The 18,496-nt window shown below is 48.9% G+C and overlaps 1 protein-coding gene across 3 annotated transcripts in view; it reads right to left on the bottom strand.

The window, feature by feature from the left end:
- LOC140403639 (paladin-like) overlaps positions 1 to 18,496 on the bottom strand; it is a 238,406-nt gene that overhangs the window by 43,581 nt on the left and 176,329 nt on the right. For all 3 annotated transcript variants that reach the window (XM_072491788.1, XM_072491786.1, XM_072491787.1), the window contains one exon: positions 5,081 to 5,236. In XM_072491788.1, coding sequence (XP_072347889.1) covers positions 5,081 to 5,236 — 156 coding nt within the window. The remainder of the gene's footprint in view (positions 1 to 5,080; positions 5,237 to 18,496) is intronic.

The following is an 18,496-nucleotide window of genomic DNA, read 5'->3' on the forward strand; positions in this document are numbered from 1 at the left end:
AGGGTTCCCAGGTGTCTGTGGTGTGCCAGGGTGCCGACCTGCCCTAACAACGTGGGGGTCTCCAATGGCCTGGGCCACCTCCCCAGGTGCCGTTATGAGTAGTCCATGTTTGTGTGGACCAGTACGAAATGACACACTGGCGAGGTCTCCCCTGAGCAGCCGGGGAGCCCCGACACCGGGTGAATCCGGTGTTCAGATATTTAAATGACCCTAATTTATGGTCATTCAGATAATAGTCTGCCATCTCATTTTTGCTACCAAAGTGGATAACCTCACATTTCTCCAAATTATACTGCATCTGCCATTGAGTTGGGTTGGAGGGATACAGCACTAGAAAGTGCTGAAGGCACAGGGCTAAATCGTTGGCTTTGAAAGCAGACTAAGGCAGGCCAGCAGCACGGTTCAATTCCCGTACCAGTCTCCCCGAACAGGCGCCGGAATGTGACGACTAGGGGCTTTTCGCAGTAACTTCATTTGAAACCTACTTGTGACAATAAGCGATTTTCATTTCATTTCATTATAGGTTGGGATCAGGACCAGTACAGATTTGGAGGGCCGAAGGGCCTGTTCCTGTGCTGTATTGTTCTTTGGTCATTTGCCCATTCAATCAACTTGTCTAAATCAGACTGAAGGATCTCTGTATCCTCCTCACAGCTCACCCGCCCACACAACTTGGTGTCATCTTCTCCTTCTGCACTGTATGTTCTATGTTCATCTCCAAATTTGGGGATATTACATTTTGTTCTCTCATCTAAATCAGTAATATATATTGTGAATAGCTGTGGTCCCGATCCCTGCGGTACCCCACGAGTCACTGTCTGCCAATTTGAAAAAGACCAGTTAATTCCTACTCTTTGTTTCCTGTCTGCCAACCAGTTTTCTATCCATCTCAATACACTACCCCCAATTCCATGCGCCTTAATTTTACACACTAATCTCTTACGTGGGACTTTGTCGAAAGCCTTCTGAAAGTCCAAATATACCACATCCACTGGCTCCCCCTCATCAACTCTACTCATTACATCCTCGAAGAATTCCAGTAGATTTGTCAAGCATGCTTTCCCCTTCATAAATCCATGCGGACTCTGTCCGATCCTGAAACTGTGCAAAGTAATTCTAAGAGTCAGCAGAGATTAATTTTTTAATCTGATCAACTGCAGATTCAAGAGTTTCAAGGTGAAAGGATAGCGAACAAAATAAAAAAACGCCCAGTCCTTTTGCTTCCAGATTATATGAACTTCCTGTATTTAAAACCATCACATTCTTCTCAGAACCAATCTGATCTGACGTCCCTTCCCAAGTATTTCTCCTGCAGCTGTTATTTTTGCCATTTGTAGTTTCCCTAGATGTTGCTATGTGACATCAACACCAGGTTACAACTCTCTTGCTTTCTTTCTCTCTCTCTCTTTCTCTCATTGAAATGATACAATCTACAGTGTTGAAGGAGGCCATTTATCACATTGAGTCTGGGCCAACCCTCAGAAAGAGCACCCTACCCAGGTCCACTTTCTCCTTCTCCCACTTTCTCTCTCCCTCACTCACTTTCTCTCACTTTCTCTCCCTCACTCATTTTCTTTATCTCTCTCTCTCACACACACACACACTCTCACACGTTCTCTCTCTCACACACTCACTTTCTCTCTCACTCACTCAAACTCACTCACTCATTCTCTCTCTCTCTCACACACACACTCACTCACTTTCTCTCTCACACTTTTTGTCTCTCTCTCACACATACTCTGACTTTCTCTCTCTCACACACACTCCCTCTCTCACACACTATTTCTCTTTCATTTTCTCTCTCACTCACACTTTCTCTCTCTCACTCACTCACTCTCGCACTCACTCACTTTCTCTCTCTACCTCTCACTCATTCACTTTCTCTCTCTCAAGTCACTCTCTCACTCACTTTCTCTCTCTCTCGCCTGCTCATTTTCTCTCTCTCTCACTTTTTCTTTCTCACTTACTCTCTCTCACACTCACTTTCTCTCTCTCACTTTCTCTCTCTCGCTCACTTTCTCTCTTTCTCTCTCACTTTCTCTCTCTCCCTCTCACTCATTCACTTTCTCTCTCTCAAGTCACTCTCTCTCTCACTCACTTTCTCTCCCTCCCTCACTTTCTCTCTCTCTCACTTTCTCTCTCTCTCGCTCACTTTCCCGCTCTCTCTTTCTCTCTCTCGCTCTCCCTTTCTGTCACTCGCCCTTCCCCCACTGCTGACCCACTCAGATGTAACAATGAGTACAGCCAGTCCACAATGCAGGTTCAGTCAGCGCTAACAGTTCTTCACAAAAAGAAAGTGCCAATTAGATTCCATTAGAAAATTCACAAATTTACTTTACTTTACCTCAAATTTGGGTTTCCTTTAACATTATGAAAATAGACAGTCGTCTCATATCAGACCGATCATTATACTCTAGTTAACATTAACAACAAATGGAGAGCTGAAGTGGCAGCTGGAAACCACTTCCCTGTGCTTGCCCCCCCCCCCCCCCACACCACCACCCACCCCCCCACCTCCCACCACCACCACCCCCCCCCCACCACCACCCCCCCCCCCAACCTCCTCCAACCCACACCCGCCAAGAGCCTCCCTGCAACCACCCTCCTGCCCTCAGTCACCCATCGCTGCGCTCCCTCCATGATTCTGAGCCTTGCCCTGGGTGGCACTGCTGCTGTCGTTGGAGAGCCGCCGGCCTCTGATTGGCCAGCAGCTCTCAGTGGGCGGGATCTCCAGGCCCGGGGTCCTGAGTCTTCAGCGGAGGCCCTTCTTTGGCCGAGAATGTGGTAGGGCGCCCACCCCCCTCGGAAATGAGGCAGGGTCACGGGGATAGGGCGGGGGAGTGGGTCTAGGTGGGGTGCTGTTTCAGAGGTTCAATGCAGACTCGATGGGCTGAATGGCCTCCTTCTGCACTGTTGAGATTCTACGATTCATGTTCTTAAGCCTTCTAACTTCCAGCAAAAACTTGAACTTTCTGTGGAGACTGATGCCAAACTTGCACGGATATTTCATAATCCAAAAACTATTACAGGGTAACCTGCCCAGTGCCTCAACATTAAAAAGCAAAACACTCTGCAGTTGGTTAGTAGCGACTGGACCTTTACCGCGGTACCCCACCCCCACTTTCTACCTCCCCGCCAGCTTTTCATTGGATTACTCAACAACACAAAACAGCGGGAAACAGCAGTCAAACGATTACCGACTCGAGATTAAAGGGATATTGATTTCAATCACTGCTTCCTCTACAAGAGCAGCAACGATTAATGCCTCATGAAACGGACCGATAAAGTTTATCTTCTCGGATTCTTACTCTCAGGTTGCACCTGCGCCATGATTCCTCCCATAGGTAGAACCTTCGAACATAGAACATAGAACGATGCAGCGCAGTACAGGCCCTTCGGCCCACGATGTTGCACCGAAACAAAAGCCATCTAACCTACACTATGCCATTATCATCCATATGTTTATCCAATAAACTTTTAAATGCCCTCAATGTTGGCGAGTTCACTACTGTTGCAGGTAGGGCATTCCACGGCCTCACTACTCTTTGCGTAAAGAACCTACCTCTGACCTCTGTCCTATATCTATTACCCCTCAGTTTAAAGCTATGTCCCCTCGTGCCAGCCATTTCCATCCGCGGGAGAAGGCTCTCACTGTCCACCCTATCCAACCCCCTGATCATTTTGTATGCCTCTATTAAGTCTCCTCTTAACCTTCTTCTCTCCAACGAAAACAACCTCAAGTCCATCAGCCTTTCCTCATAAGATCTTCCCTCCATACCAGGCAACATCCTGGTAAATCTCCTCTGCACCCGCTCCAAAGCCTCCACGTCCTTCCTATAATGCGGTGACCAGAACTGTACGCAATACTCCAAATGCGGCCGTACCAGAGTTCTGTACAGCTGCAACATGACCTCCCGACTCCGGAACTCAATCCCTCTACCAATAAAGGCCGACACGCCAACCTTCCCTCCCTGCTTCTGCCTTAACAGTGTCCTCGGTATTGTAGTAGTGATTTTTGAAAGCTGTCACACTCCGTAAATGGAATAACGCAGGAGACAACCTAATCGACTTCATAGGCTGTGACAGGAGTGGGTCTCTGTATGACCCCCCAGTCCCGCTCGATGGAGATGAACATTAATTTGTTGCTCATTACGGTGCATTCTCTGTGCTTCAGGGCCACAGCTATCGTGAAGGACCGATTACAACTGCAGACGAAGCCCACGGCCCAGAGGGCAACAAATTGATTCTCTCCACGGATCTGACGGGATTGCATATTCCCGGTGATTTTTAATTTATCATCGATTCAGCGATGTGTGCAGAGGTAGCAGGTGCCACTGCTGCAACAGAGGCAAATTACTGCGGGGGCTGGAAGTCTGAAACAACGGCAGGTGGCATCTTTGCCCCGGGTAGATCAAACATGGTGGCAGCGTTGGAGGGTGCCTGCCTCGTTCACCGCACTCTTTGGGAGGAAGCGGCAGCTTCGCTTCAAGGTGTTGCTGTGATATTGAAATGTGTTAACTAAAGTCAAATTATTTATGGGTGGAGGGACGCGGTAGGCCATCTAGCCTATGAAGTCGACTAGGTTTTCTCCTGCGTTATTCCATTTACGGAGTGCGACAGCTTTCAAAAACCACTCCCATCGCCCTCACGGTGCATGACCCAGATTCGCATATTTGAATGAGTCAACGTAATGGTACCTGCAGAGGGGGGGTCTCCCAGGCCATTAGAGACTCTGGGTGGTCAAGAAAAGGACAGGATAGCACCTTGGCACTCTCTCTGGCACTCGGGCACCAGGAAATAACTCCAGTGTGGCCTCGGCAGAGAGAAGGCCGCTGGGGCCAAAATAAAAAATGGCAAAATGCCGTTGAATAGCGGGGGTTTTTCACGGCGCTGCAGGTGGCGAGAAATAGCCCACTAAACGCGGCCAAAACCAATGTTCTCGGCTGAATCGCGCCCCGGGGTCTCCCAAGAACAGCTGCCAAGAACACACCGCTCACCTGCTTGAGGTCCTGGGTTCTCTCCCTGAGGAAGAAGAAAGGGTTAAATCTATTATCATCGCCGTGAAGGGCTACTCTTTTACCTCATACATCCAAACACTGAAGGGCCTTCGCCAGGAATCTTCCTTTTCCAGGTGCAAGTAGGTATTGAAGAGGATGAGGTAAATGTACCGTTCCAGGTACTGTAGACTCCGCAGCTGCAACAAGTGCATTTTCTTCTCCGTTTTCGCTGTTTTTATCTGCAGTGGTCAAAACAAAATTGCTGCATTTCAGGATGTGAATGCAGAATGGCAAAACCTATCGACCAAAAACAATCTGCTTTCACGAATGTTGCGGAAACAGTTTTTTTCCTTTTTCTTTAATGGGCAGCGGGATGCTGGGGTAAGTTAGGAGTCACCCACATCGCTGCGTGGGTCTGGAGTCACGTGTAGGCCAGACCGGGTAAGGGCGGCAGATTTCCTGCCCCTGAACCCAGGTGGACTCACTGAGATTCTAGCCCCGATTTTGTGACATTGAATTTAAATTCCACCAGCCGGCCCTGGCGGGAGATTTGTACCCCATCGGTCTGGGCCTCTGGATCACATTACAACTAGGCCACCTCCTCCCCGTGGCATATGTACCGGAAAACATTCTGTCAGCGGCACCAATATCGAGCAACGTCCGAACCCGCCCACCCTCCCCCCCCCCTCCAACTCTCCCACTGCTCGAGTCATATTCCAGAGTCTCACATTGCATCATTTTCCCTGGGAACCACGAAGCACTGGTGGTGGTGGTGGGGGGGGGTGAATTATGACTACACGGCAAACTTTGAGCCTCAAGCGCTTCTCACGATAAAAATCTCTTGACTGTCCTGGCCACAGCTGCAGACAAACAGAACTTCGGCCTAGTGAAGCATTCACTGCGGGGGGGGGGGGGGGGGGGGGGGGGTCTATGTACATTTCTAACACTCACAGCTCAGCCCTATTTGGCAGATTCACTGCTCCCTTTTCTCAACTATCGGTCTTTTGACCTTCACCTCCACAACAGCACGGCGATGTGTCACCCTCCCCTTGACAGACAACGAAGACTGGGGATGATTTGCGTGGAGACTAAATGATACAGGGTGTGGGTGGCAGCTGGTGGAACGCAGACTAACTCCTTTTATAAGAATACGGCAGCATTTAAGAGACGTAACAAAATTCATACATTTCATACATTTCTTCAACAATCTAATAATCAGTCGTAGCCCAGCAAAGGACCCTTCAGCTCATCATGTCAACTGTATGTGAATGGGAATTAATTCCGTTCACTCGACCACAATGGCACACAGGCAACATAGTTTGAAATAGCACGACTGACCTCTCACTGGTTTTACCCTGGGGCAGGCAGGGCCTCGGACGCCCTTGCCGCAATTGAGGCCCTTAAGTGGCCAACTATTGACCACTTAAGGGCCGTTTCCCGTCCAGCCTCAATGTTTAGGCTGGAGGGAGGATCTCCCAGGAATAGCGGATGCCTGCAAATAAATATGCTTTGACAAAGAGTCATAGGACTTGAAACATTAGCTCTTTTCTCTCCCTACAGATGCTGCCAGACCTGCTGAGATTTTCCAGCATTTTCTCTTTCGTTTCAGATTCCAGCTTCCGCAGTAATTTGCTTTTATGCCTGAAAATAATCGGGTTAGGTCTCGGGCAGGAGGTTGGCGGGAGGGGACGGGGGAGGGGGGGGTTGGAATGGGTTGAGGCGGTTACGCCGCCTCCATCACAAGGCCACACCTAATTTTGGAAGCCCCCACCCCACTTAAGGTCCAGTGGGCCTCTGGGTACCCCAATCTTCCACTATTACCCTACCCTCCTGCCCTGAGACCCCAAAAACCCACCTTTTCCTCCACTCCTCGGAACTCTGACACAGCTCCTGTCACTCGGTGTGAAAATGTAGGAATCTCAGAGATATTGTATTAAATGTATTTGGTGCAGTAAGCGTTAAAAGCCTGGACTAGTGTGTGTATGACTGCTGCAGTCATGTTATTAAACATCCTGGTTTGCAAGGCAGCTCGGAGCGAAATATGCAATTAAAGCATCTTAAAAGTTTGGTTGGGCTAATAGATTTTTGAATGGATTAAGTGTATTGCCTCTGGAGTATTTAATTAGAGACCTTTGCGTTTCCTCCCACAAATCCCGAAAGACGTGCTTGTTAGGTGAATTGGACATTCTGAATTCTCCCCCTGTGTACCCGAACAGGCGCCGGAGTGTGGCGACGAGGGGATTTTCACAGTAACTTCATTGCAGTGTTAATGTAAGCCTACTTGCGACAATAATAAAGAGTATTATTATTATGGTGTAACTAATGGGAGGGGTACAGGCATTTTCGCAGAGAAGCAGAGATTGTTCAGTTGGCTTCTGAAAGTCAAACCATGAAGGCAGTTTCTGAAAACTTCAACTAGAGATTCTGCGTTGTTCTGACAGGATTCAGTTGTATCTCTTAGAAAAGTTTCAAAGAGCATTTCTTACGCAAATACGCCTGGGTCTGCTAACTGTATTTAAAAGTGGATTGAGAGCTGAGATGTTTCTGTTGTTTGAGTGAGAGTAAAGATAGCAGTTAAGGGTTGTTGTGACACGGCATTGATTAGCATTGTTTAAGGGATAATTGTCGGCTATTTTTTGTGGAATGTTAAAGATATTTTAACACTGTGTCAGTAATAAAGTTTGTTTTAATATACCATATCCCTATTTAGTGTGAAATCACTCCTGGAGCGAGGTATCCATTCCTCACAGGCTTACAAAATTAAAATAAAATATTAGGGTTTCTGTCCAGTATCCTAGCAACTGTTCGGGTCGGGTCCGGGATCGCAATATTAAAAAGATTATCCGGTCAATCACTGGAGTGGGAAATCATTGCAGGGTCAGGCCATGTCGGGGGGGCGGGGGTGGTGGTGTTCCCCGCCCCGCCGGCCGAAATATCCTGGCCCCGGTTTCTCCCACCATGGAGGCTGCCGAGTCCTTCCGGCGTTCTCTGTTTTTATTTCAGATTTACGACGGCTGCAGTATTTTGCTTTGACGAACCGTTAAGTTGTCCATTCGGCACTGGCAGCCCACGGCGTATCCCTGAGGGGAATTTCCGAAATCCACCTGCCCGAGCCGGATGCCGGAATCTCTAATCTGGTTTCAAATGGATCCGTGAATGAAATGGAGAGCGATTATGTTATTGAATTAGTCAGTTGCCCTTGCACGGACATTTTGACACTTTCAGAAACGAGTGAAGTCAAAATGACTCATTATTCATCAAAACAACAAACAAAATAAATTGACAGCACCATCACAGCCCATCAACTTGATTCTACAGCAATTAAGAAGCAGTCAAAACACTTGAAAATAGACAAGACTTCGGTTACTTATTGTTTCGGCCAGATAGGTTATGGATATAAGGATAAACTCGCGATACTCATTTATCTTCAACATGTTTCGGCTACACTCATATAAACATTAACCGGCGTAACGTAAACGAGTTAGTGCCTGCATAAAACTACAGGACTATTGTCATAGAGTTTTACAGCACAGGAAAAGGCCCTTCGGCCCATTGCGCCTGTGCCGGCCATCGAGCTCCTATTTATTCTAATCCCACTTTCCAGCACTTGTATGCGATGACGTTTGAAATGCTCGTGGAAATACTTCATAAACCGGCGTGTGTAAAACGCAGACTAGGCCCCAGCTGGAGCACTGTGTACAGTGCTGGTCGCCACACTATAGGAAGGAAGGGATTGCAGCGGAGAGGGTGCAGAGGAGATTCACCAGGACATTGCCTGGGCTGGAGCGTTTCAGCTATGAAGAGAGGCTGAATAGACTCGGGTTGTTTTCCCTGGAGCAGAGAAGGTTCAGGGGGAACCTGATTGAGGTGTATAAAAGGGTTAGGAAGGTACGTTTCTCCTTTGTGGAGGGGTCAATTTAAGGTCAGGGGCAGGAGATTTAGGGGGGAATTTGAGGAAAAGATTTTTCACCCGGTAGGCGGTGGGAATCTGGAACTTGCTGCCTGAAAGGGTGGTGGGGGCGGGAACCTTCATAACACTTAAGAAGCATTTATACTATTGTAAGAATCTGTCGGCCGATTATACACGAATTTCACAGAGTTCCACAGTTTAAACAAAACCTAAATCTGGGTAAGTGCCAAGTTATCTGGCGCACCCCCACTCCTCATTTTAAAGCTACCATAAATCACCTCCCTCAGACTCCATAAAGTATCACTCCAGATGTGGACACAGGCTAATGCTAGCAGACATTGAACAACACCGTGTATTCCATATTGCTGGCAAATCTCTGTCTCACCCAACCTCCGTCCTTCTTAAAAACAAGCACCCAAGATTCCGCAGCCGATGCTCCACCTTTTAAACCCATTCAGATGCGTATTGGGTTTAAGTAAAATGGGGTGCACTGACCCAACCTTTGCAGCTGCTCCCCCACTGAGATACAACACTTGAGAGCTCGGAGGTTAAAGCCCGTTTAGTGGCGCACAATCAAAAGGTGCTTCGGAATGCACATCATTGTGTCAAGGGTGTGCAGAGGGCAGCTTGATATTGGCTGTCAGTGATTCCAAAGACCAGTCTTAAATCCAGTGTAAGAACAGCAAAAAAAAGAGGGTGGGTTTCTGGCTGCAGAGTCAGTATAGACTGACCTCGGGTGAAGTTCTAAAGAAAAGCTGCCAAGGGGCCAGGCAGCAATCTCCCCTCGACACACTGCCTTCTTCCCAAGCCAAAACCTATCCATTCTCGATGGGACTTTCGGTCCGGATTCACTGAAAATTTCATTGAATTAAATCCGCCTCTTCCAACAATTCCGATCTCGATGCTATGTTGAGTCAGAGTCGGGCAGGCTACCTTCGCTCTGGTTCGATTTTTCGCAAAAGTAACAGAAACTGGGTGATTGCTCAAAACACAAAAGCACCGAGGCCTTCAACTCTTGGATGGTCTTTTTAAAAAATTGTTCAAGGGGCCTGGGCATCGCAGGCTGTGCCAACATTTATTGCCTATCCCTAATTGTCCACATTGCTGTGGGTCTGGAATCACATGTAGGCCAGACCGGGTAAGGACGGCAGATTTCCTTCCCTAAAAGACATTAGTGGACCAGTTGGGTTTTTAAGACAATTGTTTCAAGGCCATCGTTAGACCTTTTTAATTCCAGATTATACTGAATTCAAATGTCACCATCTGCAGTAGTGGGATTTGAACCCTGGTCCCCAGAGCATTATTCGGAGTCTCTGGATTACTAGTCCAGTGACAATACCACTACGCCAACGCCTCTCAATGTCAGAGATATCATAAAGCGATGGGGAGATGTAAAGCAAAAGTGAAAGAGAACTCCTGCTAGGTATAGAATCATAGAATCCCTACAGTGCAGAAGGAGACCACTCAGCCCATCATAAAACCATAAGACATAGGAGCAGAATTAGGCCATTCTTCTGCCTTCTCCCCATAACCCCTGATCCCCTTATTAATCAAGAGCCTATCTGTCTCTGTCTTAAAGACACTCAGTGATTTGGCCTCCACAGCCTTCTGCGGCAAAGAGTTCCACAGATTCACCACCCTCTGGCTGAAGACATTCCTCCTCATCTCTGTTTTAAAGGATTGTCCCTTTAGTCTGAGATGGTGTCCTCTGGTTCTAGTTTTTCCTACAAGCGGAAACATCCTCTCCACGTCCACTCTATCCAGTATCTTGTAAGTTTCAATAAGATCCCCTCTCATCCTTCTAAACTCCAATGGGTACAGGCCCAGAGTCCTCAAACGTTCCTCATATGACAAGTTCTTCATTCCAGGGATCATTCTTGTGAACCTCCTCCGGACCCTTTCCAAGGCCAGCACAATCGAGTCTGTACCGGCCTTCCAATAGAGTACCCTACCCAGGTCCACTCCCCCATCCACTCTGCCCTTCCCTGGTAGCCTAACCTGCACAGCCCTGGACACTAAAGGGCAATTTATCACGGCCTATCGACCTAACCTGCACATCTTTGAACTGCGGGAGGAAACCAGAGCACCCGGAGGAAACCCACGCAGACACGGGGAGAACGTGCAAAGTCCACACAGACAGTCGCCCAAGGCTGGGATCGAACCCGGGTCCCTGGCCCTGTGAGGCAGCAGTGCTAACCACTGTGTCACCCACAAAGCAAAGCGAAGAGAACTCCTGCTGAGGATATTGCGTGTGGTCCAAATATATCTATACTGCTGTATCACCGAGGACAATTGTGCCAAGCAACTTGGGTGAAATAGTTCTCCGGACCAATATTGCAAGTGCTTGGCATCACAACAGGAACCTAGCCAGGATAATCGGCGAACGGTGCAGCTGATCTCTTGCCCATCTCAGGATCCACCAGATCTTCACCCAATTGATTTCCGCAGAATGAGAATCGGGCTTCTTCGACAACAGGCAATCCTTTCCGCCATTTACAGTCCAGGCAGCAATGGTGAAAATGGTCCCCACTGTCTTTGTTCTCCCCATCTACCCATCTCTTACTGTGTCCACCCAGAAGGAAGCAGCAACACAACTTGGGAAATGGCGAGGAACTGGGCCGATCTGGTCTTGTAAACCTGAGAATGAAACTCTGGGTCGACCCAGCGCCAGTCACTTCCTGGGTTTTACTGATGTTTCCGTCACCCTCAGCTGACCCTTTTAATCCATTCTAACTTTCAGAGCACTGCTGTGTGATACGAGACCAGAGGAGATGGTGATGTAGTGGGTGGCATTGTCACTGGGCTAGTAATCCAGAGACCCGGGAGAGCGCTCGGGGGGGGCCGGGGTTCAAATCCCAACACAGCCGCTGGAAGAAAAAGTCTAATGACGACCATGAAACCATTGCCGATTGTCGTAAAAAGCCATCTGGTTCACTAATGTCCTTTAGGGAAGGAAACTTGCCGCCCTTACCCGGTCTGGCCCACATGTGACTCCAGAACACCTCTGAAGTGGCCGAGCAACTCACTCGGTTCAAGGGCAATTTGGAATGGGCAAGAAATGTTGGTTCAGCCATCAATGCCCCCATCTGGTGAAATTAAAAAAAAAAAAAAATTCTGTTATCTGCAGCCGATGGTGACTCCTGGGAATTGAACCTGGATCCCTGGCGCTGTCAGTGTAACCCCGAGGTGAGAACCTGGCCCCCTTGACCAACAAGGCGCCAGCCCCAATGGTGATCAATCTGCACATGTCGAGGAGCATATAGTTTACCTTCTTCTTAGAGTTCGTCTAAAGGTTGTGGGCGGTTAAATCTTGTAGCTCTGAGTCAGAATGACTAGCCCACAGTGCACTGAGTGACCGTGCTGGTATTTGTGGGAATACTGCATTTTAGGCAATCAATATAGGCCCCGAAGATCGCTGAGATGTACCCTTACAGGTAATGCACACATTCAGGCCAACAGTATAAATGAAAAGGGTTGTGTATGCTATAATTTACCTTTAAGGAATGACAGCGGTGTGTACAAAAAGATATGCAACAATACTTTTGGGGTGGGGGCAAATATAGTTTCCGCCTTTAGAAACACTGGCAAATGTAGAGGAGTATATCGGGCGGGATTCTTTGATCCTGAGGCTAAGTGTCGACGCCGTCGGACACGCCGTCGCGTTTCTTGACCGCGTCAACATGCCCTCAGGAGCAGCGATTCTGACCCCTACAGGAGGCCAGCACGGCACTGGAGCGACCCGCGCCGTTCCGGCTGCCGATCCCGGTGCCAGATGGGCGCCGCGGGTCTGCGCTTGCGCAGTGGGACCGGCGCCAATGCCCGCATGCGCGGTGGCTCCCTTCTCCCGCCGGCCCCAACGCAACATGGCGTACGGCTACAGGGGCCGATTGGTAGGCCCCGATTGGTAGGCCCCGATCGCAGCCAGGCCACAGCGGAGCCCCCCCCCCCCACGGTCGGACCCCCCTCCCCACCACCACCAGGCCGCCCCCGGATGCATGCACGCCGAGATCCCGCCGGTTAAGAGCACATGTGGACGGTGCCTGCGGGACTCATCCCGGGCAGAGCGGCCCCCGACCGGCGTCATGCCGACCGCGCCGGCACTAATGGCGCCGATTCTCCGCTCTCCAGAGAATCGACGGACCGGTGTCAGGGCAGCGATTCGCGCCCGTCCCGGTGATTCTCCGGCCTGGCCTGGGCTGGGCTGAGAAAATCCCGCCCTTAGTTCTAGTGTCTAGGGACCTGGGTACCTTGTCCATAAGTTAATGACAGCTAACATATAGGTGCAGCAAGTGATAGGAAAGCTAATGGAGTGTTAGCCTTTATCCCAAGGGTACAGGAGTAGTGAGGTCTTGTATTGAAGCTTATTTAGGCCACACCTAGAGTACTGTGTGCTGTCTTGGTCCCCTTTCCTCACAAAGAATATTATTGCCAAAGAGGAAGCGCATTAAATGTTCATCAGACTTGCTCGGGGATGGCAGGGCTGCCCTATGGAGAGAGATGGGGGTAAACTGGGCCTATATTCTCTAGAGTTCTGGAGACTGAGAGGTGATCTCATTGAAATCTACAAAATACTTAAGGAATAGACAGGGGTAGATGCAGGTGAGATGTTTCCCCTGGTTGCGGAGTCTACAATGGTAGACGTTCTAGACATTTGGGCGGCACGGTAGCACAGTGGTTAGCTTTACAGCTCCAGGGTCCCAGGTTCAATTCCTGGCTTGGGTGACTGTCTGTGCGGAGTTTGCACGTTCTTCCCGTGTCTGCGTGGGTTTCCTCCGGGTGCTCCGGTTTTCTCGGGGTGTTGACACTGGGTCGATTACTGACACATCCCAAATCAGAAAGACACATTTTCAGACTGGCAGACAGACCATTTTCGAGGGACGGCGGGGGAAACATAAAAACCAGTCAAAGAAACGGAGCCAATTATTGTTTCTAGCGCAGAGAAGTAGAACTTTGTGCTTCAATTTTCTTAAAACATTTCTTTCTCCATTTAGAAACATACCACCAGGGTCACTTCACCAAATGTTAAAAGCCTCCTCAGACACAATAAATAATAAATGTTTGATTTGCGACACTAAATGTCATGACCTGACTCAATTAATCACAAGTCGCTGAAAACTAAGCACGGCTCCAAGCACTGATGTCCTCGGGCCTTTGGGAGTAGGCCGGGCCCGTGGGAGATGCCGCTCCTCAGTCTGGTGACCGCAGTTCTGTTTTGACAGTTCACGCAAGGTCAGGTTTACCATTCCTTTGTTCACAGCCAGCCCTCATTCCAACCGGATCCGAACCATATGTCGAGCTCTGCCAAGCCCGCTGACAAACCCGGCCGCGGCAAGCTGCAGTCAGTCGCACAGACAAGCGGACAGCGGGGCCTGCCGGGCACCGGGGCGGCCGCGCTTCACGCCCGTCTCCGGAGGCCTTCCCGCTGAGGCAACCGAGCCAAAAAAAAGAACAAGTCGTCAATTTCACGGAACGAGAGCGGAAGGCGGCGAGAGTGCACACGTGCTTTCTGCTTCGCATTTTGTGTGGCCTGCTGTGCACCATTTCTGAGTGGAAAACGCGGTTCAATTTAACTCTGTCGTCAGGACTGAGAAACGGGCTTTGCTACGTGGAATCAAAAGGCTGATTTCGCAGCTGTCGGCGCATTTCAAGAAATGGTGGGTGCGCTGGTCATTAACCTCTATTTAGATAGATGGTGGTCAGTAATGTCCACGTTACGCTGCATAGCTAGGCACCAACTCAAACGTTCCCACGCACATATCTTTTAAGTTACTGCATGTGCGTAGCTGAGCAAGGGAAATTGAACGGCATTGCAGAAAGGTCGGTGGCACTTGGGGCAGGGGGTCTCCCCGACAATCAGAGGCTCCAAGGTGGCTGGCCTCTGGACTGGGCCACACCCTGGCACTGCTAATGCCACCGAAGCACCATGGCACTGCCAGCCCGGCCGTAGCACTGCCATCTGGGTGCCCAGGCAGTGCCACATGGGTGTCGCCCCGGCCCAGGTGGCACTGCCAGTGCCAAGCTGCCCAAGTCCCATTTTTCCCATGCCGGGGGTCGGGCCCAGGGGTGCCCTGCCTGTGTGAGGTGGGGTGCAGGGGGCTTGAGGATTCCGCAACGGGTGAGTTGGGGCATTGGGGGTTGGGGGGGCGTCCAGGTGCCACGAGATTGGGCGCCATCTCTGTCTTAAATAGGCGACTCCCTTACTCTGAGATGCTGCCCTCTGGTCCTAGACTCTCCCACAAGGAGATACAACCTCTCAACATCTACCCTGTCAAGCCCCCCGAGAACCATAGATGTCTCAATAAGGTCGCCTCTCATTTTTCACTCCAATGTGCACAGGCCCAACCTACTCAACCTCTCCTCATAAGAAAATCCCTCCATACCCGGGATCAACCCAGTGAACCTTCTCGGGACTGTCTCTAATGCCAGTATGTCTATCCTTAGATAAGGGGACCAAAACTGTTCACCACCAACCCTTAGTCACACTCTTAAATTCTAACGAGTCAGCAAAAAATGTCTCGGGTTGGGTTGTGTCCAAGGATTCAGACAGAGGATAATGATAGAACATAGAACATTACAGCGCAGTACAGGCCCTTCAGCCCTCGATGTTGCGCCGACCTGTGAAACCACTCTAAAGCCCATCTACACTATTCCCTTATCGTCCATATGTCTATCCAATGACCATTTGAATGCCCTTAGTGTTGGCGAGTCCACTACTGTTGCTGGCAGGGCATTCCACGCCCTTACTACTCTCTGAGTAAAGAACCTACCTCTGACATCTGTCTTATATCTATCTCCCCTCAATTTAAAGCTATGTCCCCTCGTGCTAGACATCACCTTCCGAGAAAAAAGGCTCTCACTGTCCACCCTATCCAATCCTCTGATCATCTTGTATGCCTCAATTAAGTCACCTCTTAACCTTCATCTCTCTAACAAAAACAGCCTCAAGTACCTCAGCCTTTCCTCATAAGATCTTCCCTCCATACCAGGTAACATTCTGATAAATCTCCTCTGCACCCTTTCCAATGCTTCCACATCCTTCCTATAAAACGGTGACCAGAATTGCACGCAATACTCCAAATGCGGCCCCACCAGAGTTTTGTACAGCTGCAATATGACCTCATGGCTCCGAAACTCAATCTCTCTACCAATAAAAGCTAACACACCGTACGCCTTCTTAACAACCTTCTCAACCTGGGTGGCAACTTTCAGGGATCTATGTACATGGACACCGAGATCTCTCTGCTCATCCACACTGCAAAGAATCTTACCATTAGCCCAGTACTCTGTCTTCCTGTTATTCCTTCCAAAATGAATCACCTCACACTTTTCTGCATTAAACTCCATTTGCCACCTCTCAGCCCAGTGCTGCAGCTTATCTATGTCCCTCTATAACTTGTAACATCCTTCCACACTGTCCACAACTCCACCGACTTTAGTGTCATCTGCAAATTTACTCACCCATCCTCCAGGTCATTTATAAAAATGACAAACAGCAGTGGCCCCAAAACAGATCCATGTGGTACACCACTAGTAACTGGAGTCCAGTCTGAACATTTCCCATCAACCAGCACACTTTGGCTTCTTCCAGCTAGCCAATTTCTGATCCAAACTGCTAAATCACCCTGAATCCCATGCTTCCGTATTTTCTGCAGTAGCCTACCGTGGGGAACCTTATCAAATGCTTTACTGAAATCCATATACACCACATCAACTGCTTTACCCTCATCCACCTGTTTGGTCACCTTCTCAAAGAACTCAATAAGGTTTGTGAGGCACGACCTATGTAGCCACGTAAAATGGCTGCTTCCCGATTAAATTGGTCAAACCCTGATCCAAAATGGTGAACGGCAGAGGCTAATGGGAAAATCAGCCAACAGGACTCAAACGGACGGCTGCAGGTAAAACAGTGTATTCGCCTCTGGGGGAATCCAGACAGATCGAAACCTGCAGCCATTAACATCACAACAACCCAGCCATATGCATATTAAGCAGCCATCCCCGGGAACAATTGCTACACATTAGCAACATAAAGCTACTCCAGACCTCTCGGCGCCAGGAGAGGCTAACACAAAGAAAGGTGGGCGACCACCCCCCAGTCAAGGAATCGCCCCATTATTGGAGCATATCGAACCAAGTGAGTGGGACCAAGTCCACTCACTTGGAACCAGGGTCAAGGTCCGCCCCAAGAGGCGGGAAGCCCCTGGGAACTATAAGAATAAGGGCCAAGTTCAGCTCGACCCTTCTCTTCCTGCTCGCAACCTTCGCAAGAACCTTCGACAAAGAAAACCGTAAGTTTGACTCCAGCGATCACTACCCGATAGACACTCGACCTTCATCAGCCTTTGAATCCCGCGGGCTCAGGACCATTTCGAAAGACCATTCGTTTCCCTGACCTGGTGGGCCATTTCCAAAGTTAAGTATTGGCCTGTTGGTTGTAGGTATTAGTCTAGAAGTAGCATTATTGTATAAGTATTAATTGCTGTATATAATAAATGACCGTTGATTTAATTCTTACTAAGCGGTGTGTTGCATTATTAATCATTACTTGGACTTGAACCACGTGGCGGTATCAGAAAGATACCTGGCGACTCGTGAGCAAAGGTGACAGAATTAGAGGTAATAAACTAAGGCTAAAAAGAGCAACACCTACCCTTCACAAAACCGTGTTGACTATCTCTAATCAAATTATTCCTTTCCAGATGATTATACATCCTATCTCTTATAAACCTTTCCAAGATTTTGCCCACAACAGAAGTAAGGCTCACTGGTCTATAGTTACCTGGGTTGTCTCTACTCCCCTTCTTGAACAAGGGGACAACATTTGCTATTCTCCAGTCTTCTGGCACTATTCCTGTAGACAAAGATGACTTAAAGATCAAAGCCAAAGGCTCAGCAATCGACTCCCTAGCTTCCCAGAGAATCCTAGGATAAATCCCATCCGGCCCAGGGGACTTATCTATTTTCACATTTTCCAGAATTGTTAACTCCTCCTCCTTATGAACCTCAAGTCCTTCTAGTCTAGTAGCCTGAATCTCAGTATTCTCCTCGACAACACTGTCTTTTTCCTGTGTGAATACTGATGAAAAATATTCATTTAGCACCTCTCCTATCTCCTCGGACTCCAAGCACAACTTCCCACTACTGTCCTTGACTGGCCCTACTCTTACCCTAGTCATTTGTTTATTCCTGACATATCTATAGAAAGCTTTAGGGTTATCCTTGATCCTACCTGCCAAAGACTTCTCTTGTCCCCTCCTGGCTCTTCTTAGCTCTCTCTTAAGGTCCTTCCTAGCTAACTTGTAACTCTCGAGCGCCCTAACTGAACCTTCATGTCTCATCTTTACATAAGCCTCCTTCCTCCTCTTGACAAGTGTTTCAACAGCTTTAGTAAACCACGGTTCCCTTGCTCGACCACTTCCTCCCTGCATGCAGGTACATACTTATCAAGGACACGCAGTAGCTGTTCCTTGAACAAGCTCCACATTTCCATTGTGCCCATCCCCTGCAGTTTTTCTCTCCATCCGATGCATCCTAAGTCTTGCCTCATCGCATCATAATTGCCTTTCCCCCAGATATAACTCTTGCCCTG

The sequence above is a fragment of the Scyliorhinus torazame genome, chromosome 28 (assembly GCF_047496885.1).
Source record: "Scyliorhinus torazame isolate Kashiwa2021f chromosome 28, sScyTor2.1, whole genome shotgun sequence".
Lineage (NCBI taxonomy): Eukaryota > Metazoa > Chordata > Chondrichthyes > Carcharhiniformes > Scyliorhinidae > Scyliorhinus > Scyliorhinus torazame.